General features: G+C 38.5%; 2 protein-coding genes and 1 pseudogene across 2 annotated transcripts; 2 read left to right on the top strand and 1 right to left on the bottom strand.

The window, feature by feature from the left end:
• The first annotated feature begins 437 nt into the window (after positions 1 to 437).
• Positions 438 to 2,629, top strand: LOC127085330 (pentatricopeptide repeat-containing protein At3g49730). Its single transcript, XM_051025849.1, has one exon. It carries the CDS (start codon positions 626 to 628, stop codon positions 2,612 to 2,614), a length of 1,989 nt encoding a protein of 662 aa, XP_050881806.1. The 5' UTR covers positions 438 to 625; the 3' UTR covers positions 2,615 to 2,629.
• A 5,378-nt stretch (positions 2,630 to 8,007) lies between these two features.
• LOC127081248 (probable histone H2A.3) lies at positions 8,008 to 8,484 on the bottom strand. The gene has a single exon (XM_051021520.1). It carries the CDS (start codon positions 8,482 to 8,484, stop codon positions 8,191 to 8,193), a length of 294 nt encoding a protein of 97 aa, XP_050877477.1. The 3' UTR covers positions 8,008 to 8,190.
• Positions 8,485 to 8,653: 169 nt separating this feature from the next.
• Positions 8,654 to 9,880, top strand: LOC127081247 (uncharacterized; annotated as a pseudogene).
• The last annotated feature ends 14,983 nt before the right edge of the window (positions 9,881 to 24,863 follow it).

The raw sequence follows: 24,863 nt of genomic DNA, 5'->3' as shown, positions 1-24,863 counted from the left end.
AAATTAAAAATTAAAGATAATTGTTTTTCAAATCAACTTAAAAGAAAATCCCCTTGTGGAACCAACTATAATATAATACAGTTTGAGTTCAAATGTGAATTAATAATATAATATATTTGAGTTCAAACGTGAGTTATTGATTCCAACTTCCTCAATAAATAAGTAAAATGTACAAATATTTGACCGATATGCATAATATCTCAAAATTTTGGACGGAATATACTGTATCTTTCTTTCTTTCTTGTGCCTTCCCCAATCTCTCCATAATTTACCTTTTTTTTTTCTTGTAGCAATAAAAAAAGTTTTGAAAAATAATTTGAAACTCAAATAATTTGAAATAAAAGAAAAACTATAACTATTTTTGTCGGAGAATTTATCACATAAACATTCAATATTAAGAGACTTTTTCTTTCATGCAATATCTGACTGAATTCTCTTATATATAAATATTTTATAAATTGATAAAGTATCCACATTTTCGATCGATACAAGACTATTCCTTCCGCTAGTCACTCTTCATACTTTCGTCAACAATTCTTATAAAAAAACTCGTCTTTCTCTTCAGTCTTGTTCTTCTTCCTATTCATTTTCACCGCAACTTTTTCCCCATTATATCATTCATACCATGCATAGATTCTCACATCTCTTCCACAAACACACTCTTTTCAACCTTCCATTCAGAAAGTCTTTTCAAATCAGCCATGAAAATACCATATTACACCACCTCTTCTTCTTTACTACTACCTCTCAAATAATTTCTTCTCAACCCTCTGCACACTCACCACCAACACCAAACCCTAGCCCCCCAAAATTCAAAACCAGCAACACTACTATAAGAAACGACCAATTCGGTCTCGTTCACCTTGAATCTAGTGCAAACAATTTCACCGATCAAAATAATGACGAGTTTGCTTCTGATGTAGAAAAGGTTTACAGAATATTGAGAAAATACCATTCTAGGGTTCCCAAATTGGAGCTAGCTTTGAAAGAATCTGGAGTTGTTGTTAGGTCTGGTTTAACAGAATGTGTATTGAATCGGTGTGGCGATGCTGGGAATTTAGCTTATAGGTTTTTTTCTTGGGCTTCTAAGCAACAAAGTTATAGGCATAGTCCAGATGTGTATAGAGCTATGATTAAGGTTTTGAGTAAAATGAGACAGTTTGGTGCTGTTTGGGGGTTAATTGAAGAAATGAGAGTGGGAAATCCTGAGTTGATTTCGCCGCAAGTGTTTGTTATTTTGATGAGGAGATTTGCTTCTGCTAGGATGGTTCATAAGGCTATTGAGGTGTTAGATGAAATGCCTAAGTATGGTTGTGAGCCGGATGAGTATGTTTTTGGGTGTCTTTTGGATGCGTTGTGTAAGAATGGTAGTGTTAAGGAGGCTGCTTCACTTTTTGAGGATATGAGGTATCGGTTTCCGCCGACTGTTAAGCATTTTACTTCGTTGTTGTATGGTTGGTGTAAGGAAGGGAAGCTTGTGGAGGCGAAGCATGTGTTGGTGCAAATGAAGGATGCGGGTATTGAGCCGAATATTGTGGTGTTTAACAATTTGCTTGGTGGGTATGCTCAAGCTGGGAAAATGGGGGATGCTTATGATCTTTTGAAAGAGATGAGAAGAAGGGGATGCGAGCCGAATGCAGTGTCGTATACTGTTTTGATCCAGTCGTTGTGTAAACATGAGAAATTGGAGGAGGCAATGCGAATGTTTGTTGAAATGCAGAGAAATGGTTGTCAGATGGATGTCATAACGTATACGACATTGATAAGCGGGTTTTGCAAGTGGGGAAAAATCAAAAGGGGTTATGAGCTTTTGGATCAGATGATACAAGAAGGACATTCCCCGATTCAGCTGACTTATCTGCATATCATGGTGGCTCATGAAAAGAAGGAAGAATTGGAAGAGTGTATGGAACTTGTGAATGAGATGCAGAAGATTGGTTGTGTTCCTGATCTTAACATCTATAATACAGTCATTAGGCTGGCTTGTAAGTTGGGAGAGGTCAAACAAGGTGTTTGGCTTTGGAATGAAATGGAAGCGAGTGGACTCAGTCCGAGTATCGACACTTTTGTCATCATGATTAATGGGTTTCTTGAGCAGGATTATCTAGTTGAAGCTTGTGAGTATTTCAAAGAAATGGTTGGGAGAGGGCTTTTTGCTGCTCCTCAATATGGTACTTTGAAGGAGTTGATGAATTCTCTTTTGAGAGCCGAGAAGCTTGAAATGGCTAAAGATACTTGGAATTGTATCACTGGTTCTAAAAGTTGTGAGATGAATGTGAGTGCATGGACAATCTGGATTCATGCATTGTTTTCAAAAGGACATGTGAAGGAAGCTTGTTCGTTTTGTATAGACATGATGGATAACGATTTAATGCCACAGCCAGATACTTTCGCAAAGCTTATGGGTGGTTTGAAGAAATTGTATAACAGAGAATTTGCTGTAGAAATCACTGAGAAGGTAAGGAAAATGGCTGCTGATAGACATATCACTTTCAAGATGTATAAACGGAGAGGAGAGAGGGATTTGAAAGAAAAGGTAAAGGAGAAAAAAGACGGAAGGAAGAGGAGGGCTAGACAACGCCGTTGGGGTGGAGGCCATCAAAAAGCATTATAATTTACTGGATTCAAGTTGAAGTTTCCCATGCAACACATAGGTTTTCCCGGGGATCTGATTTCTGCTCAAAAGTTGGTTAAGTAATTCGATTGAATGGAAATAAAGTGGTGTTAATGGTTTTGACTTAAGGAGAGATGAGCATAACTAGATGGCACTAGAGAAGCCGCTTCTTTCTTTAAGGCATCAACTAATTAACTGGTCAAAATAGCTCAGGTCTTTGTAGTTTCTAATCATAACTACTTTGTTCATTTTTAGTAGTTGTTTTTAAGGTTATTTACTTATGAATACTGACAATCGACACCCCGATAATAATTTTTAAAAAAAGAAAGAATAAATTGAACATAATGACAAGTGTCGGTGTCCGAGTCGGTGCTATAGAGTAATTTGTACATACCAATAAAAACTAATAAGTTTTGTAACTCTAGATAGAATAATTTGTCTATTTCTAATAGTATCTTTGATTATTTATTATCTCATTTCACCTATTTATCTCTGCAATATCTAGTTAGCAATTTTTTTTTACAAAATAGTAGTTAATACTATTTTTAACTTAGAAAACTGTAAATAAAAAGAAACTAATTTTTGTAAGAAAACAACACCTTAAAAGGAATGGAAGGAGTTCTAAAGTTTTTTTTTCTATTTCAGATTGAAGTCTCCCTTTCAAATTGATCCAAGGGCTTAGGTAATGTGATCAGTTTATTGTTCGGTAAGCACACATTTCACAGTTTTATCTATGAAGAAGAGAGGTCTTCAGAATGGAAATTGTGTTTGTAGTTATTTACAGTTCTACTTAAGCTTAACAAAGTTTGAAACTAGAATGCTCCTTTACACCAACATTATGTGCTGGACAGGGTATTGGATGAAAGAACTACTTTTTAGAAGAGACAATGAAAGTGGCAAGGGAAATGGTTAAATGTGCTAGAGGATTCAAGACATTGTCCTGCTTGTTTTATGATGTGGTATATCTTATTCTTTTCACCATTGATTTTAGTTACTCCCTACTTAGAGAGCAAGAGAGAATACAAGAAAAATGTACTTATGTACAAAAGTACTAGTCATGGTTAGCATATAGGGAAAGTTCCTCTTCCATGAGCACATCTTAATATTTTTATTGAAAAAGTTCCTCTTGTTTCTGCAGAAAGTATGAGTAAGTAAGAGGTATACATTTGGAATTTTTCGAACCCTTAGGGATATTATGCTGGTGATAGTTTGACTATGTACTATTAGATTCAAAATAGACATTTTTTCCACTGTAATTTGGAAAAAAATCTTAGTGTATTTTGATGATCAAACATCAATTACTGGTTTGAACTTTTAGTTAGGCATGCTGTTTCTTGTCTGTGATTTTTTTTTAAAAATAATCAGTATTTTTAAAAAAAATCCAAAATAATTATTTTTTTTATTTTTTTTAAAAAATAATCACCTTTCTAAACAGATGAATCAGATAAATTGATGTATCCATTCCCATTAAGAGGAGGGGCCAGTTTGAGTGACGCATGCATTGGAAGTCTCATGAAGAAGCGTCAATGTCTCTGGCGCATGCATTTGGCATGTGGTGTATGCTCTAATTCATATGGCGCATACACTTTTGTATTAATTTTTTTTATTTTAAATTTAATTTTAATTTTTTTTATTAAATAATCTACACTAATATATAAAGGGAAAACATGAATTTGGTGTAGTTTTTATTTCTTCCAAATATACCCTTTTCAATTTTATTTTAAATCTTAACTTCTATTTCCCACAAACGGCGGTTATACAATGATTTATTATTTTTCACACTATTATCTTTAAGTATTTTATAAATAATTAAAAATAAAAATAAAATTAAATAAAAAATATAATACGATTTGTATTTTATGTGAATCAGTATTTGAGAAAGCGGATAGATGGGCCCGTCTGGACGCTAGTGAAATATAATGTTAAAAAAATGTATTCATGATATAATAAATGTTACATGAGATTGACAAAAATTTAATGACCGGCCCGATCAAAACGTTCCACTGTTCCACATCCAGGTGCGTTAGTTTGTCTTCGAGGTCTCCCACGATTTTCCTGAGGTGTTTGGGGTCTTTACGCGCTGACCTGATCGAATGATGACTGGTATGAAAGTTCGGCGGAAGTTCCAACAGTATTTGATAGATGTGTCATCATTTGTTCCCAATATCTAGGGGGCTCTGGCCAACGACGCTTCCGTAATGGAATTCGGTGCCCATGTCATCGTAGTTAGGTCGATGGGGTTGGGTGGATTGTGGACGGTATAGTTGCCCGAATTGAGACATTGAATCGTTTTGGAAACGAAGCAATGGTTCCTGGAATGTACTATAGTTAAACAATGGTTGTGTGTTTTGGTGATGGGATGTTTGAGTGCTCATTGGTGGGGGGCTACGATGAAGTGATCCATATGAATCATATGTGCTATAGACGGTTGTGGTTGATGTTGGTGTAAGCCCTAGAGGCCAATACTTTTGGTACTTGTATCAAATTATTTATTAATAATAAAAGGTTTTTTCTTTATTACGGTTGTTTAATAAAGTCCCTAGAATAGTTAGTCCGTTTAATGCATCAAGTGTGACTTGATCATGAGACCACATTAAACATAAGGACACTATTCTTAAAGTATCCGTAGTCGAGCTTTATTGTGAAGTGGGATAACATTAAAGCATTGAGACTATTATGTTTGTAGACTGATGATCACATCTCATGGATCATGGATAAAGGGTTATCAAGTCTTAAACATAGGTATGAATATTAAGAGTAATATTTATACCGGATTGACCCGCTATGAGAATACTATATAGAAAGTTATGCAAAGTGTCATAAGTTATTCTCATGGTTATAATGGTGTATACCACTCTTCGACCTGAAACCACTATGGACCCTAGATGTAGAGTCGAGTGCTTTATTGCTGATCCAACGTTGTCCGTAACTGGATAACCATAAAGACAGTTGATGGGTACTCCACGAAGCATGCTGAGGGACATGAGTGACCTAGATGTAATTTGCCCATCCTGCGTAACAGGATAAATGTCTATGGGCCCAATATTGAACTGGACAAGGATGACACGGTCTATACCTTGTGTTCAATATAGACATAAGGGCAAAGGAGTAATTATACACATAATTATTATCACAGGAGGTTTTGTCAGATCACATGACATTTTCGTGTCTTGGGTAGCAGTGATGTGTTGCTAGATACCGCTCACTGTTTATTATGTTAAATGCATGATTTAATATAATTGCCAACGTCGGGAAAACCTACAGGGTCACACACAAAGGACGGATTGATGAGAGATAGAGTAACTAAGGAACATCGTAAGGTACGATATACTTAAGTAGAATACGAAGTATGATAAGGTACCAAATACTTAAGTGATTTTGGCATATTATGAGATATGGGCCAAAATACACTTAAGTGGGCTTTTTGGCTTGAAGCCCACACAAGTGGGTCTATAAATAGAACTCTTGTGCAGAAGCATTGTATGGGAATACAACACAATTGAAGAATTTGAACTTCGTATCTCTCTGTCTCTCACTCAAAGCCTTGATTCGTACCAGCTAGCACTGAGATTGAAGGAATCCGTTCGTATGGACTGAGTAGAGACGTTGTCATCGTTCAGCATTCGTGATCGCTCCGTGGATTTGTATCCAAGGTTTTGATCGTTATGAGAGATCTGCACCAAAGGTTTGAATCGCCACAAGAGGTAACGATTCTATCCTTGATCATGCCCATTCGTAAGGATCACTAAATGGAGAAATTTTTAAATTCCGCTGCGCCTTGGATGGCAATTCTCCTTCAGTTGAAGCGTATGGTTGTTGGTGGATAAGGTTTGATTCTTGGTTTTGTGGTTGGGTGGGTGACATGAGTGGATTGCGACGTTGGGTGTTTGATTGTTGGATGAATGGCATGAATGTGTTGTGAAGTTGGGTGTTTGGTTGTTGGGTGTATGTGGTAGGTTGATGGTGTGAGGTTGGTTGTTGGGTTTGGATGGTTTGACATTGGTGTTGGATGGGGACATGTTGTTGGGCGTATGATGACGAAGCTAGTTGACATGGATCAATCAAATATCATGGCTCAAACACAAATTATTGCGTTGTTACCGACCTAAACCATGTCATATATTGTTGAGTTGGTCTTGCACCATGGATGACTGGTTCGTTTAAGATGTGTTGTCGTCGATTCCTCCATTGGCGATACATCTCTTTTGCGAAGTCTCTACAGTCGGAATAATCCCATTGTGCATCAACTCTTTTTTGATGCCAATCTCCCAAACACGTCGGAGGTTCTGGAATCTGTTGCTGCATGCCGAACTGCAGTTTTACCCGGTCACTCTGGTGCATCTCCACAGTAGTAAACCGGATAATTGGTGTCTTTGTTGTCCAAACTGCAGCATCGTCATGGTTAACCTGATGATCAAGACCTAGATATGGCCTCCAAATAAACTGTACAACAATACGACACAATTAGATGATAAATAATTTGATAAGTATTTTTAAATTAAAATAGAGTTGTGTAGGAGTATTACATTGTTTGGTCCAATGTGGTCCAATAGATTGCGATAGACTACTATAGCGTATTTTAGACACATATTGTAGTTCATTCCCCTAACTGACCACCTAGATAAAAAAAATTGAAAAATATTATTTACAGTTAATTGTAATATAAAGTATAATTAATTAAATTATAAAGTGTTAAACTTACTTTGTTGCAAAAGAGAACATGAATGGGTTCTCGTTTACCGGAGCGAGTGACGACATTCTTGACCAATCCCATTTTTGTAGCAAATACGCACATGAATAAAAAGTACAAGTATTTTTTTTTGGGTATTTTTACACATTGCACTATGTCATACCCCGATTGTGGTCCTGAATTTTTTTTTTTCATTTTTTCATTTTTTGTTTGGCACTTGGCCTAAAGTTCATTTGCATACATTCATGACCAAAGGCCACCATCCATTCCCAAAATCCATATTTTTTGATAAACATTGCTCATTATTTAGTATTTCTTTATCACGGTGTTTTGATTATGAAATGGATTCTAAATATTTGACTCTTTTTATTTTTCAATTTTAATTTCAAATTAAGTCTAATTCCAAATTTCAAATTAATCTTAATTGTATTTTTACTAATGATTCAAATTCTAATTGATCTTTAATATCCAAATGAATGTTAGAATTTGACATCAAAGTAATTTTAGCAAATTGTAGATTAATTTGATTTTAATTGGTTTTATTTAGCTTTTTTTGATTTTTTATTGATTTTGATTAGTCTCGGATTATTCCTAAAAATCCATATCCATCTTTATAATCAAATATCCAAATTCCTTAAACCCACAATTAAATCCATTTTTTTTCTCTCATAATTGCATACCCATTCACAATAAAAAGGATAACACCAAATAGTAAATGGATAAATTTTATAAAGTTTCACCAAATCTCATCAAAAGGAACAAACTGAAACCAATGTATTCACATGACTAACAGAACCTACATATCTGAACGATCAGCCTCTAACAAAAAAATGAAACGAAACAGGCACTGTAAACCCATTAACGAAATCAACTTTTTATCAAAGAATCATTCATCGTCACCAGCACCCTTAGAGGAACCAGCTTTCTTTGGAAGCAACAGGTTGTGAATATTGGGCATCACACCGCCATCGGCAATGGTAACATCACCAAGAAGCTTGCTCAGTTCTTCATCGTTTCTAACAGCCAATTGAATATGCCTTGGCACAATTCTAGTCTTCTTGTTGTCCCTTGCAGCATTTCCAGCCAATTCAAGAACCTCAGCGGCAAGATATTCCAGGACGGCAGCGAGGTATACAGGAGCACCAGCGCCGACACGCTGCCGGTACTCCTTCATCAACATGCTCAGAACCTCGTCCCCAACCTGCAACAATCCTCATCAGCAGACAACATCAAACACAACAAGTTCTGCTATAACAACCTGCCAAATGCGATCCCAGGAGTACCAATTGTCGCAGAAAAAAATCAATAGCAGGGTTGCAATTTAAATCAACAGAAGTAGTAAAACCAGCATGATAAAGGATATGTTTGTATTTTTTTGCTTCCTCAAAGTTCAAACATGCATTCCGTAAACACCTCCATTTCTTAGCTGCGCCGTGCAGTGTATCACCGGCCCGCCTATTATCTAAAGTTTTTCACAGATGAAGGTGTTCCTGCTGCAGTTCAGGTTGAAAGTCTTCAGTGCTATGCATTTCTATGTAGTCTGTCACAAGTTAAATGGCAAACTGAATTTTTGGCCGAATTTCCTTCTATCCTTGTTCCATTGGCCGGTGATGATCAGACTGTAAGGGTTCCAAACTGATTGGAAAGTACACAATCATCAAACTAGAGCTATCAGCCCTTGAATCTTGTAGGTGTAGTGTTCTCCTGCAAAAAAAAATAAAGAGAGGTTGTTTTATCTCGAGTCAGCAAAGTAACAGAAGACACGAATTGTAAAAGGAAATTCAAATAGAAGGGTAAGGATGTATTGGCTAAAGATAAAATAGGCACGAAAAAAAACAGTTACCTTCTTGCTCCAGTCATGTTTGTGAAAATTCCTCTGTTAAACTTTGCATATCTGATGCTAGCACTAGAGTCTTTACTCTTCCAACTGTGCCTAATTTTATCAGCGAAAGTCGTAGATCCTTTGTCAGGCCGGAAGTCGAAGGATGAAGGGGGTGTTAGTGTAGTTGAGGTTCCACCAAACGTGGGTCCTACCATTAAGGCTTCTGCTGCCTCACAGATGGAGTCTGCAATGGCGGCATTATCCGTTGAACTAAGCAAACTACGGACAGGAAGAGCATCCGCTGGAATGATTGATCACATTATCGTAGAAACTGGCGGTGTCAAGATGCATTTGAATCGGTTTTCTCTTGTTTCCGTACTCGATTAAAAAACCTTATCTGTTAATCCTTTTGATCCAGAGACACTTAAACAATTAGAGAACGTCACTGTTTCATTTCCATTAGGATTAAATCCTAAAACAGATGGTGAAAGATTGATTGTTGTCATTCCACCATTTACCAAAGAGCACGTGCAGGCTATGAATAAGTTGGTGACTAAATCTTGCGAGGATACTCGGCAAAGCATTAGAAGAGCTCGACAAACGGCGATGGATGCCATTAAGAAGCTGAACTCCATGTCTTCCCCAAGGATGGCATAAAAAGATTGGAGAAAGAAGTTGATGACTTGACAAAAAATCTATCAAGACTGCGGAAGATATATGCAAGGCAAAAGAGAAGGAAATTAGTCAAGTTTGAGAAAATGCTGTTTGGTGAGGAATTCAAGAAACAAAGACTTACAGCAGCAAACATACCAAGCCAGCTAGACACCATTATCACTACAAAACGAAACAAGCTACAACCTTTTCCAATCAAAGCAACTTGGGCATAACCAATCGGTGATTGTAATACAAATGCTCATTCTTCCAATGCTTGCACATGCCTTTCAAAATGGGCAAAGTTGGGAAGTTGTGAATCCTACAATTGTAAAAGCAATCATAAAAGTCAATTTAAAATCATCTGGTTACGATTTGCAGAGAATGTCCAAGATGCATGTGTTGAAGCAGCCAGCATTGCTGAACAACCAATTTCCTATGTCTTGGACTCGTGTATGGACTTGCAATATGTTCTTGTGCATTGCAGCTCTGGGTTGGAAGACTTTTGGTTATTCACAGAAAAACACTTGGTGGTGAGTTTGTAACTGTTTCTTTTTGTTGTAACTTTAAGTAGCCTGGGATTGAGTCAAGCAGCAACAAACTTCTACTCCTTTGAACAAGGGCGGATAGCTACTTATAGGTTACATGAGATGATGAGCCGATCCTCCTCAACTGTTATCCTGCATAAATGAAGAAAATACAAGCTTGAATGATCAGATATTGGGATTTCCAAAAAGAAGTAGAGTGATGTTAGGACGGCGTTACATAAGAAGACCATGCTAACCTTGTGAAATGGTCTATTCACTAGCCGGCACACCAAGAAACAAAGCTTGCGGTATCCCGTTGCCAAACCTACTGATTCACAAGGTAATTGTCAGTTAATTGTTGCACCAACAACAGGTTGTAGCAGGAAATTATTGCAATCCTGTATCAGTTACATTTCCTACCTTTTCACATGAACCACCACCATTTTTCCAAGTGCTAAAGAGTCACCGAACCTCAAGGTTACAAGAGCCTTCACTGCGGTAAAACACATAATAGACAGCAAAGCAGTAAAATTTCAAAGAGTTCCCAATTTGGCATCCAGACAAAACAATTGGAGAAAGCGTGGTTCAGATTACCTTTCCAAGGCCAAGCATCAAAGGAGGTAGTCCAATTCTGAGCATCAAAAAGACTTCTGGAAATTTTCTTCTTTGAGCTTTTGAGTACCAAAGCCGAAAACCCTAATCTGTGAGCATAAAAGGAGAGGCGAATCGTTTCAGAAGAGGGGACGAAACAATTGAGAGGCGGAAAGGAAAAACTTCAAAGCAAATCAAAACCCTAAATCCCAAATCAAAAAAAACCAGTATTGGAAAGGAGGAGGAAGATTTAAGCTCACCTCATTCGTCGTCGCCAGAGGTGAGATTTCTTTTGTTGAGCATTTGAGTTTGAATGAGCGTTTGAGTTTGAGAGAGATTAGTTGAGGACGATTGAGCGATTTTGAGAGAGAGGGGGTTTGGACGCGAGAGAGACGATTGAGAGCGATTGAGAGAAACGTGAGGTTGAGCGATGGAAAGGTGATGAGAGTTGAGGGAGAGAGAGGTCGGAGATGATGAGAGGACGAGGTTGAAGATTTTTTTTTCTTTCTGTCACTGTACATCTCACGATTCCCTTTTTTTTATTTATTTCATTTTTTTAAAAAAACAACAAACATTAAAGCCATCAAAAACTTAATATGTTTAGTCTTATTTTGTTTTTTTTTAATAAGTGGATATTAATGCATTGTTTTTTTGTGTTCCCTAGTAATGTACTAGTTATTAGTCCCAAAGATCCAACAGCCAGGCGGCTAGGGTCACCATTTGGGATTTCCTCCTTTATTTTAATGAGTAGTCTAACAGACCATTCCATTTTAATTTTATTTTTTTTAATTAATTTTGATTTTAACCTATTCTGGTTTATATATCTAAATTAGTATTAAAATAATAACTAGTCATGAGTGGTCTGGTGGAGAGGGGTGATTTCTATAGTCTTTAGTGTAGTGGGTTCGATACTTGTATTTAGCATTTTATTTTCTTTTAGCATTTTATTTTATGTTTATGTTTTTATTATACTCATGGTTGATCTGTTTTCTTTTAATTTCATCATTCATTCAAAACCATTTTAAAACTATAAAAATCATATTTTTCTCGATTCAATATCGAGCCCATTTTCACACCCTTGTAAGTCGATTGCTTTTTAAGCATCGCCATCAACCTCACATAGCTTACTCTTGGGCTTTCTTACAATGAGCCGGTTCTCTTGCACTTACACTCATATTTCGCATCATTTTGTTTGTTTGGGCCCAATTTAATTATTTCATGATTTTTGAATCCCCATTTGAAAAAATGTACCCCACTCCCCCGATGTATAATAATCTTGTACTGTTTTTATTTGTTTGACTATTTAGTTAGATACTAACACAAGAATAAAATCAACTATTTCCAAAAAAATACAAAAATATGACTCGATCCAACGTCGAGTATTTTCTCAATAGACAAGTCAATTCACTTCTCCCCCCAATTCTATTCCACTTATTTTTCAAACTTTCATCAAACGCTTGATTTAATGTCAAGCCATTTTTCCCGATAAAAACTCAAAAAATATATATTAATTCATAGTCAAGACTTTTTCAATAAAGATGGAAGTGGAACGTGGTGTATACCACGCACTCCTGAGACTAGGATTCGAGATGTATATCTCGCCAATCCTAGCTCTCGCCATCATCTAAATTTATCCACTTTGCTCTCTCAAACACTCATTCAAATTTCTCTTAAACGTCCATCAATACTTGATCTAGGTCAAGTCATTTTCACAACAAAACTCAAGATACATAATTCTTATTTAACACTTTTCCAATAAAGGTGGAAATGGAACATGGTGTATACCATGCACTCCTGAGGTTAAGATTCGAGACGTATGCCTCGCCAATCTTAACTCTCGCCATCGTCTAAAATTGTCAATGTGGTTTCGTCAAACCCTTTCTCAATCAAATCTAAGATACCTAAATCTTATTTAACACTTTTTCAATAAAGGTGGAAATGGAACATGGTGTATACCATGCATTCCTGAGACTAGGATTCGAGATGTATATCTCGCCGATCTTAGCTCTCGCCATCGTCTAACTTGAGATCCATCTACTCAGTGGAGACCTCTTTGGAGTTACTGATGTCACACAAGTTATTTCTGGATAGGCATTACTTTCTCTAAATTGGGGTCCGAGAAGCTGATGACCGTAGAAAATTTAACCCAACTTGGCCTAATTAGGACGTAGTGCGGAGACTGTTCAAGTGTAGACTTGATAACAGTTGTTATGCGATACTACATTCAGACGAGTTTCTCTTGAAAATATTATGGGTTGATGAGTCAGTCATCCTAACCTATAATATCTGATAGATGGGCTTAAGACTCTGGGCACTTTTATAGAACATGATCTACAGGTTTTTATCCTTAGTACACTTCTATGGGATGGTTCTTAACCTGACTCCATGCTCGTGACTCACAATAAACCCTTTGATTCTTGGTTGATCCGATTAAGTCTTATCAATATCAATTGAACTTGGGTGTTGATAAGGTGAAACCCATAATCCACCAAAATGGATGATTGATCTTGATGATGACTTGATCCATCCATTGACCTTTGTTTGTGTTTGTCTTGTGTGTGATCCCTTGTTTGTGATTACTGCATTCATGCATACATGCACATCATAACATTCATCATAGAGAATAAATTCCAAGGAAACTAAGGTCTTATTTGTAAATATTTTCATATCATGGATTGTGAACGAAGGAACACTTAGAAGTATGTTTTAGATGTTCTGATTTGAAAGAGCTAAGGAAGTTACCATCCTTTGTATTATATCCTTTGGACTTCAAGCAACGTTGTGGGAAGCTTTTGCATGTGTTATCTACTGATGTGGTTGAAGAACTTCTGAGTGTTTTGGTTCAGTTCTACGACCCTCTTTATCGGTGCTTCACTTTTCCAAACTACCATCTTGTGCCCATGTTAGAGGAGTATGCCCATCTCTTGGGTATACCCGTATTTGACAAAGTACCTTTCAGTGGATTATAAGGGATTCCCAGATCTCATGTCATAGCTGACGCTCTTCATCTGAATAAGTCTGAGATTTATGCTTATTTGGTGAAGAAAGGAGGAATTATTGGGTTGACTTCTGAGTTTCTCATTGGAAAAGCTACTGTTTTTGCTCAGGCCAGTAGCATTGATGCTTTTGAAGCTATTTTTGTTATGCTCATCTATGGTTTAACTTTGTTCCCTAACATTGACGATTTTGTTGATGTTAACGCCATTATAATCTTCTTGATTGAGAATCATGTTCCTACTCTGTTGGGTGACATATATTTCTCTTTGCATTTGAGAAATTCTAGAGGTGGTGGGACTATTGTGTGTTGTGTTCCTCTTCTATACAAGTGGTTTATTTCGCACTTGCCTCAAACGCTTGCTTTCTTAGAGAATCGACAATGTCTACGGTGGTCCCAGAGACTTATATCTCTCACTAATGATGATATTGTTTGGTATGATCCTGCATTGGGTAGCTTGGACATCATTGATAGTTGTGGTGAGTTCTCTAATGCGCCTTTCATTGGTACCCAAGGAGGAATCAACTACAACCCTGCTTTGGCTCATCGTCATCTTGGGTTCCCCTTGAGAGACAAGCCTAATAACATTCAGTTAGAAGGTCTATTCTATCAAGAGGGTAAAGATCCCCAACTTTTGAAGAAAGGGATGATACATGCTTGGCATAATGTGCATAGGAAAGGAAGATCCGAGCTTGGTCCATGCAATTGTGTAGCTTTGGAAGCTTACATTATTTGGATGAAGAAGAGAGCTTTGGAGATGAAGATGTCGTACGCTTGTGAAAGACCTATATCTATGGTTGTGGCTGAGCCATCAACTCTCCCTAACCAAGATGTAGAGGAGTTGGAAGATGCACCGGCCAAGATAAAGCAAGAGAGAGATATGTGGGAAGAGCGGTTCCATGCTTTGAGCTTAAAGCATGAAGAGTTGAAGCTTGAGTTGAAAGACAAGGATGCACTTATTGATATTCTTGAATACCATGCAGTGAAGAGACAGAGAGAGCCAGATGGTTTATCTTCCTCTAGCATGCCTCAACCTTCCGGTGCTTGGAAGAAGATTGTTGATCAGCTAGTTCTTGAGAAGGATCAGATGAAGACATCCTTTGAGTCCGAGATTTGACGCATCCAAAGGAAGTATGCACCCATAGTCAGATCATTTGATGCAGTTGCTAGGGATCCTTAGGATGATAGTTTCCTTTTATCTTGTATTTGTACTTTGGTTTCTGAAATTATACTCAGTGTAATCCTTCCAACTTTATGAATAAAACGAGATTTTATGGTCAATCGAATTGTTATTATTAATTATTATTATTCAAACATATATTTGCAAATGAGACTTCATATATTCCTTGAAATTAAAAACAATCAAAATATCGCATTTCATGCATCATTTGCATGACAGGTTTCTTCCGCCAGATGTCTTATCAGTTCTTCTTTTGTGCATTATCCAAGCTGACTCACCGCTATAATACTCGTGCTAATCAACCAAAGAGAATGAAGCATCTAGAGCAAGAGAACAGAGAGCTGAAGGATGAGATCGTCAGAACTACGGTGCTAATGGAATCCGTGATTGCTTCCCAGAATCAGTCGTCACCATCTCCTGCAACTCCTCCTCCTCAGAGGACCGTTATTTCTGAGATTGCTTCTTCAATTGTTCCTATTGCTGCTTCCATTCAACCCGTTCCCACTATGCCTGCTGGATTCCCTTGGGGAATGCCACCAAAATTTATACTAGAGGGATATGCGCCTATATTTGTTTCTCTGTCGGCATCTGGCCCGGTCGTGTCAGTGCCACCTCCTGTTGTTCACACTCTTCCTCGTGTTGAGGACACCATTTATCACTCTGAATTGTCTGAGGGTTCAGATGTATACAAGAAGATGAATGAAATGAAATATCAATTCCTTGAGTTACTCAAAGAGTTGAAGACTCTGAGAGGGAAAGATTTGTTTGGGAATACTTTGAAAAGTACAAAGGGAATACTTTCCTGCTGAGCCATCTTGTTATGTATTCTAGGTCTCAGACTTTGAAAAGTACAAAGGGAATACTTTCCTGCTGAGCCATCTTGTTATGTATTCTAGGAAAATGTCTACTCAAATTGATAATGATCAGCTATTGATTCATGATTTCCAAGACAGTTTAACTAGAGCTGCCTTGAGATGGTATATGGGTCTGGACAATGCAAGCATTCGTACTTTCAATGACTTGGGTGAGGCCTTTGTCAAGCAGTACAAGTATAATGTGGATATGGTGCCCGATAGATATCAGTTGAGGTCAATGTCTCAAAAGGATAAGGAGACATTTAAAGAATATGCCCAGAGATGGAGAGAATTAGCTGCTCAGATAAGTCCACCTCTTGAAGAGAAGGAGATGACTAAGATTTTCCTGAAGACAATGAGTTCGCTTTACTATGAACGTATGATTGCAAGTGCCCCCAATGATTTTACCGAAATGGTAAACATGGGGATGAGGCTAGCAGAAGGATTCTGTGAAGGGCGTTTGTCTAAAGAAGAGGTGTCAGCTAGCAAGAAGTATGATGGGAGTTTATCTAAGAGGAAAGAGAGAGAAACTAATTCAGTATTAGTGGGGGGGGCAGAGGAGGCCTCATTCAGGAAAAGTTCTCAACCCCGTCAGCATCAGCACCAAGTTTCTTCAGTAGTTCTAGTTTTTTCCAACAATTCCAATAATCAATCAGTTCCAATTCAGCAACAACAACATCAACAACAATTGCAACAAAGAACCAACTACAACAACAACAATCATCACCAACAAAACTTTGAGAGGAAGAAGGTCTCCTTTGACCCTATTCATATGACTTATGCAGAGTTGTACCCATCCCTGGTACTCAAGAATCTAATCCAGCCAAGAAACCCGCCGCAAATCCCTGAGCCACTACTATGGTGGTTGTAATATGCTCTTCGTTGTGCTTTTCACTAGGGATCCCCTGGTCATGATATAGAGAACTGTTATTCATTGAAATATGAAGTTCAATAACTTGTAAAGAGTGGTATGGTGTCCTTCAAGGATAGGGCGCCTAATATGAAAACCAGTTTGTTGCCTGCTCATGGTAATGCTTCTGTCAACATGGTGGGCGGCTGTCCAGGGAATTTTAGAGTTTTTGATGTGAGGCGTATTCGAAGGTATCTGGTGGAAATGCATAGAACTATGTGTTTAATAAGTGACTATGAACATGAACATGATGGTTGTGTCATTTGTAGTGTGAACCCCCGAGGGTGTATGGTTGTCAAGAGAGATATCCAGAAGTTGATAAATAAGAATGTAATCCAGATTCAACAATCGAGGGATATGGGAGATGATATGAATGTCATTGTGCTGATGTTCAAGACCCCTGAGCGAGTAGTCATTCAGTTTGATAGCAGCAACAGAAATAATGTCAATAGATCGGTATCGCTGTTGGTTATACGGTTAGCGGGCCCTGTCCCTTATGCATTCGATAAAGCTGTGGCATATCAGTATAATGCCACTATGATAAAGAGCAGTCAAGAGGTTCCTCTACCAGTTGCAGACTCAGTGGTAAATATTGTTGATATTATGAAGGTGACTCGTAGTTGTCGTGTGTTTAGTTCGGTTTTTCCTAAGAGTGTGGATGATGTTTTCGTAGGGAAGAAGCCATAAGTTCCTGTAGTGAATCCGGTTAGTGCTTCAATGTGTCAGTCTGGTGAATCTAGATAATTGAAGACTAACGATGATGATGAAGTGTTAAGGTTAATCAAGAGAAGTGAATTCAACATTATGGGGCAACTGCTCCAAACATCGTAAAAAATTTATGTGCTATCATTGCTAATGAATTCTGAAGCGCACAGAGAAGCCTTGTAGAGAGTGTTGGAACATGCCTATTTTGAGCATGATATTACTATGGGTCAGTTTGACCACATTGTTGCCAACATCACTTCTTCTAACAATTTGAGTTTTTGTGATAAAGAGCTTCCTGAGGAAGGCAAGAATCACAATTTAGCGCTCCATATTTCAATGAATTGCAAGGAGGACACTTTGTCCAATGTTTTGGTTGATACATGATCATCGTTAAACATATTACCAAAATCAACTCTGTCAAGACTCTCATACCAAGGGGCCCCGATGAGGTATATCGGTGTAGTTGTCAAAGCGTTCAGCGGTTCTCATAAAACTGTGATTGGAGAAGGACCTTCTAGTGATGATAGGTACGAGTGATTTCCAAATTACTTTCCAGATAATGGATATCCACCCGGCCTATAGATACTTGTTGGGAAGGCCATGGATTCATGAAGTTGGAGTTGTGACATCTACTCTTCACCAAAAGTTGAAATTTGTGAAGAACGCCAAGCTTGTCGTTGTTGGTGGAGAGAAGGCATTATTGGTGATCCATTTGTCATCTTTCACTTATGTTGATGTTGAGGAGGAAGTTAGAATGCCGTTCTAAGCCTTGCCCATTACTGGTGAATTGAAGAAAACTGGGGCACCCATGTCTTCTTTAAAAGATGCATAAGAGGCTATTTAGGCTGGCAGTTTTAATAAGTGGGGCCGTGTTGTTGAGGTTGTTGAGAACAAGGATATGGTAGGGCTAGGATTTCAACCAGAGTCATTCAACGATGATGTCAAGGTTATGCAACCAATATTCCACAATGAAGGGTTCATTCATGAGAATGATCAACACTCAGCTATCATTATTGAAGACAATGGTGACGAAGACGAAGCTTGCGCCAACTTTATGATGCATGGGCAGACGTGCAACAATTGGGTTGTTGTTGATGTTCCTCCCGTTATTCATCGTTCTTAGTAAAAAAAATATTTATTTTAAGAAAAATCCTTCTCATATGCCTAAGGAAGAAGTGAACATTGTTGGGCATTTTCCTTATTATCATCAACGAAATACAATTTTATCCATCCACATCTATGATGTTTTATTTTTACTTTTTTGCTTTTTATGAAAATGGTAATCCCAAAAAACATAAATAAATAATAATCTTTCCATATGCATAATATTTGTTTTCACTCCACTTCTCTAAAATCAAAATATCAAATCATTATGCAGGTTGGTTTTCAAACTCATTGAATACAATGATCCTACTCCCTCTTCAAACTTTGATTTCCCTGTATTTTAAGCTGAGGAAGAGAAGGATGATGAAAAAGTATTTGATGAGTTATCCTGTTTTCTTGAGCACGAGGAAAAAGCCATTCAGTCGTTTGAAGAGCAAATTGAATTAGTCAACTTGGGTTCCGAGGATGATGTGAAGGAAGTCAAGATTGGGTCTTAACTGTGTCCAGAAGCTAAGAAGGGGTTGATTGATCTTCTTCAAGATTATTCAGATGTGTTTGCTTGGTCCTATCAAGACATGCCTGGTTTGAATTCTTATATTATGGAGCATAGATTGCTGTTGAAGCCAGAATGCCCGCCAGTCAAGCAGAAGTTGAGAAGAACTCATCCTAATATGGTAGTGAAGATCAAGGAGGAAGTACAAAAGCAGATTGATGTTGGTTTTCTTGTTACCTACAAATATCCGCAATGGGTGGCCAATATTGTGCATGTTCCTAAGAAAGATGGAAAAGTCTGCATGTGTGTTGATTATAGAGATTTGAACAAAGTCAGTCTGAAAGATGATTTTCCTCTGCCACACATTGATATGTTGGTAGACAATACAACTAAATTCAAAGTCTTTTCGTTTATGGACGGATTTTCCGGTTATAATTAGATCAAGATGGAACCTAAAGATATGGAGAAGACCACATTCATTACACCATGGGAAGTTGGGAACATTCTGTTATAGAGTGATGCCTTTCGGTTTGAAGAATGTTGGTGCAACGTACTAGAGAGCTATGACTACTCTTTTTCATGACATGATGCATAAAGAGATTGAAGTTTATGTTGATGATATGATTGCTAAATCAAGTGATGAAGAAGAGCATATTGAGCATTTGTTGAAGTTATTCTAGCGTTTAAGGAAATATAAACTCCACTTGAATCTCAAGAAGTGTACTTTTTACGAGCGGATGATTGCTAGCGCTCCCTCTGATTTCACTGAAATGGTGAACATGGGGATGCGATTGGAGGAAGGAGTCCGTGAAGGACGGTTATCCAAAGATGAAGGCTCTTCTAGCAAGCGGTATGGGGAATTTGCTAAGAAGAAAGATGGGGAGGCACATGCCGTGCAGTCCCATGTCAAACCCAGAAGACCCTTTGCCAAGAGGAAGCCCGTGCGTCATGCCAGCAACCAACATCAGGTGGCTCACATAGCACCTGTCTTCCGTGATAATCAGCAATATCAGCAGCATAATAATCAACAACCATCTCAACAGTATCATCAGCAACAACATCGCCCTCAGCAGTAGGCCTACCAGCCTCGCAACAGTAATCCAGCTGGTCCGAGTTATGAAAGGAAGAAGATCACCTTCGATCTGATTCCTGTATCATATGCAGAGCTGTATCCCTCTTTGATAGAGCGGAAATTGATTACTCCAAGGGATCCTCCAGCTGTACCTGCTAACCCTCAGTGGTGGTATAAGCCTGATCAACATTGTGTTTACCACTCCGGTGCTCCGGGTCATAATGTGGAAAACTGCTTTCCGTTGAAGACTAAGGTTCAAGACCTTATGAGATGCGGTATTCTGAGCTTTGAGGACTCAGGCCCCAATGTTACGAAGAACCCATTGCCTGAGCATGGGAAGTCTGTTAACATGGTCCAAGGTTGCCCTGGCAAATACAAGGTCAAATATGTAAGCCATATTCGACAGTCATTGGTCGAGTTGCATCGTCTACTGTGTGATTACAGTCATCTGGAGCACGACCATGACAAATGCCGTATCGGCTCTGTCAACAGATTGGGTTGTCGCCAAGTGCGAAGAGAGCTGCAAGAATTGCTAGATGATAGGACTATTGAGATTCTTCAGAACATAAATGTTGATGAAGATGAACCTGAGGTGAATGTGATTTCTCCAGTGTTCAAGATCCCTGAGCCTGTTGTCATTCGATATGATGGTAGCAAGCAGAAGGTTTCTCCTTCGCTGATTATCAAGCCTGCCGGTCCTGTGCCTTATTCTTCCGATAAAGCAGTTCCATTCCGCTATAATCCAGTTGCTGTTGAAGATGGGAAAGAAGTGCCTTTGCCTTCGTCATCTATTGTGAATATAGCTGATGTGAGCGGGTTGACCCGTAGCGGTCGTGTGTTTTCTGCACCCCCGAAGCCTCAGGCTAAGGCTGATTGTGTTGAGTGTAACACCCCGATAATAATATAATAATTATTTAAATTAAGTTAATAATATGTTTATTAATTTAATTAGATAATTGAATTATTATTATTATTATTTTGGAATAATAATTATGGGGATAATTATTTATTGGAATAAAATAAGTTGGAATAATAAAAAGTCCCATTTTTGGTAAAAAGGGTTTGCACGTGAAAAGGAAAACACAGAGAAGCGGTTGAAAGTGGAAAAAGGGCAAAAAGGCAGAGCAAGAGAAGAGGAAAAGCTTGGAGCTCAGAGATTGCTGGATTAACTCAGGTAAGGGGGGTTTATCATCGATTAACGGGTATTATGGGATGATATGTACTGGGTAGTAATAAACTATTGTTTTACCTCTGATTAGATTGATGTATGCTGAAAATGGTGAAATATTGGATGAACGAAATTGGGGTATAATTGAGAAAGAATTCGTAGGAATTAGATGTAAAAGTGTCAGATTTTATGTAATCGAATAAGATATGAATTGTGTTGAAAATATGAACGATTTCTGTGTAGAAATTGGACTGTGGAAGGGTGAATTGGGTAGATCTCGTAGCAGAGAAAGCCATTGCAGATCTGAGAGTTCTGGTTTCTGGTCATACGCGTATGGCACTAGGCAATACGCGTATGAGATGGCCGGTACGCGTATGGCACTAGGCAATACGCGTATGGATGAGGAAGATGATGTTTTGAACGTGTTTTGGTCTCTGTTGGTACGCGTATGGGAATGTGATACGCGTAGCATACGCGTATGGGCGTGGGCATTACGCGTATGGATTTGGTCAGGCGTGGGCAATACGCGTATGGGCATAGGCAATACGCGTATGGGCAGAATTGTGATTTTTCTGTGCTGTTGTTGTGCAGTTTTTGGTTGGTTAGGCTGAGTGATGTACTTAGCTGATGTATGATGTAGCAGGGATCATTTCCCGTTGTTTTGAGTAGTATAGGTATTAGTAGAATGTGCTAATACTGTATTTGATTATGTGGCATGATGTGATATGCTTTTGTGATAAAATGTATTAATGATGTGTGATGATAAGCATGATGCTGTGAATGTATCAGTTATGTATGCATTTGTGAACAGACTGTTTTATGGCTCAGAGTGTGAGCTTATGTCTATTCTTGAATTGTTGTTGCTGTTGTTGCATTGCTAGGTGATTAGCATGCTTATTCTAGCCTTTGGGGCTGTAGCTAATTCCCATGGTGAGGAATTAGTGAGTGAACCATGGTGGGTTTGTTGTTGATGTTTGCATGCTAGATGATTAGTGTGCATAGTCTAGCCTTCGGGGCTGTAGCTAATTCCCATGGTGAGGAATTAGTGAGTGAGTCACTAGGTCTCAAATGAGTGGGACTAGTGAGCTTAGTAGCCGTATCTGGAGGGATCGGTGAGCTTGAACTGTATGTTCAAGAATAGTCGGTACCGCATATGTTGAGTCTCATTGCATAATGAATGTATGGCATATAATATGAATGGATGTATTCCAGTATTATATGGTTATTATGTGTTGTGTTGTTGATGATTGAGTATGGTTTGAGATTATACATATGCTATATGTTATTGTTGGGTATGATGTTTGAGTTGGTATTGCCGTTGCTGAGTGCGTAGTCTGATTAGGGTGAATTGATGTGTTAATTACTTAGCATTACATGTTGTTCTATAATGCTTATTATATTGATTGAGGAACTCACCCTTACATCTATTTTTCAGGTAACGAGCAGTGAGTTGAGTAGAAGCTAGTGCTATGGAGTCTAGTGTCGTCCTTAGTGGGTCATGCTCTGGTAGATGTAACATCGGGAGGGAATGTTTGACTATGTTTTAATTTAGTTGCTGATTCAACTTTACATGTAATGTAGTACATGATTTGAATGTCGATGTTTTGTACCCGCTGCGAATTATGCAAAAGAGTCTTATTTTGATTTAATAAATGAGCATGACAGGATATTTTGATAATTTGTTGTGAAATGATTGTGTGACACCCTTCGGGGCATAATTACTCTGATCGATATGTTATTATTTTAATTAAATATTTTGGGGTATTTAGAAGGGTGTTACATTAGTGGTATCAGAGCCTGGTTGGTCGAGTCGAGTCGTAATTATTCTGTTTCCCCTGTATGGTATAGGTGTTGTGTAACCTATCAGTACTCATTGTTTTAGTTTGTTTGGGTTTTCAGAATAGAGATGGCTGGAAGAGGTAGAGATGATGCTGCAATTGCTGAGGCTCTGGGTATGCTAGCTGGAGTACTTGGAGGAAATCCGAATGTTGTAGGAATGGGAGCTGCTCGTCAACTGAGTGAGTTCCAGAAGAACAATCCTCCAATGTTCAAGGGAGCATACGATCCAGATGGTGCTCAGAAGTGGTTGAAGGAGATCGAGAGAATCTTCCGAGTGACTGAGTGTGCCGATAACCAGAAGGTCAGGTTCGGTACGCATATGTTGTCAGAGGAAGCGGATGATTGGTGGGTTGCTACCCGCACTGAGTTGGAATCTGCTGGGAATGCTGAGATCTCTTGGGCTGTGTTCAGAGAGAGATTCCTGAGGAAGTATTTTCCAGAGGATGTTAGAGGGAAGAAAGAGATAGAGTTCTTGGAATTGAAGCAGGGTAACCGGTCTGTTACTGAGTATGCCGCTAAGTTCACAGAGCTGTCAAAGTATTATACTCCCTATAATGAGGCTGCTGGAGAATTTTCGAAATGTGTGAAGTTTGAGAACGGGTTGCGTCCCGAGATCAAACAGGCTATTGGGTATCAGCGGATCAGAGTGTTTTCTGATTTGGTTGACTGTTGCAAGATTTTTGAACAGGATTCCAAAGCCAGAGCAGAGAGCTATCAACAGAGGGTTGATAGGAAAGGTAAGAGTCAGAATGATCGTGGAAAACCGTATGCAGCTGGCAAAGGTTTTCAGAGTCAGAGTGGGATGAAGAGGCCTAGTGGGGGAGACTCTAGTGCTCCTGTTAAGTGTTACAGATGTGGTCGGGCTGGACATCGTGTTCATGAGTGTACCAGTGCTGCTATGAAGTGTTTCAAGTGTGGAAAAGGTGGTCATTTAGCTGCAGAGTGTCGGTTGAAGACTGTGACTTGTTTCAACTGTGGAGAAGTGGGTCATATCAGTCCACAGTGTCCTAAGCCGAAGAAAGAGAATCAGTCAGAAGGCAAGGTCTTTGCTTTATCGGGTTCTGAGACTTCTGCAGATGATCGTTTGATCCGAGGTACGTGTTATATTAATGGCTTTCCTCTTGTAGCTATTATTGACACAGGTGCTACTCATTCCTTTATATCTTTGGATTGTGCTGTGAAACTTAAGTTAGAGATATCTAAGATGCTTGGAAGTATGGTGATTGATACTCCTGCGAAGGGTTCAGTGACTACTACTTCAGTTTGTTTGAGTTGTCCTTTGAGTATTTTTGGTAGAGACTTTGGGATAGACCTTGTGTGTCTTCCACTAGTGCAGATTGATGTTATCCTGGGTATGAACTGGTTGGTGTTTAACCGAGTTTCTATTAACTGCTTTGATAAGACTGTGATCTTTCCTGAGATTGAAGAAGGAAAGGATTTGTTTCTATCTGCAAGGCAGGTGAATGAGGCAGTAGTAGATGGGGCAGAGTTGTTTATGCTGTTAGCGACTTTCGAAGCTAAAGATAAACTGGTGATTTGTGACCTGGCTGTGGTGTGTGATTTTCCTGATGTGTTTCCTGAAGAAGTGAATGAATTGCCGCCAGAGCGTGAAGTTGAGTTCTCGATTGATTTGGTACCTGGTACTAGA

This window comes from Lathyrus oleraceus, chromosome 5 (genome assembly GCF_024323335.1).
Source record: "Lathyrus oleraceus cultivar Zhongwan6 chromosome 5, CAAS_Psat_ZW6_1.0, whole genome shotgun sequence".
Taxonomy (NCBI): domain Eukaryota; kingdom Viridiplantae; phylum Streptophyta; class Magnoliopsida; order Fabales; family Fabaceae; genus Lathyrus; species Lathyrus oleraceus.
This window is presented reverse-complemented; position numbering and strand designations above follow the sequence as displayed.

Coding starts and splice junctions, on each gene's coding strand:
- LOC127085330 (XM_051025849.1), top strand. CDS start 626: ATGCATAGATTCTCACATCTCTTCCACAAACACACTCTTTTCAACCTT.
- LOC127081248 (XM_051021520.1), bottom strand. CDS start 8,484: ATGTTGATGAAGGAGTACCGGCAGCGTGTCGGCGCTGGTGCTCCTGTA.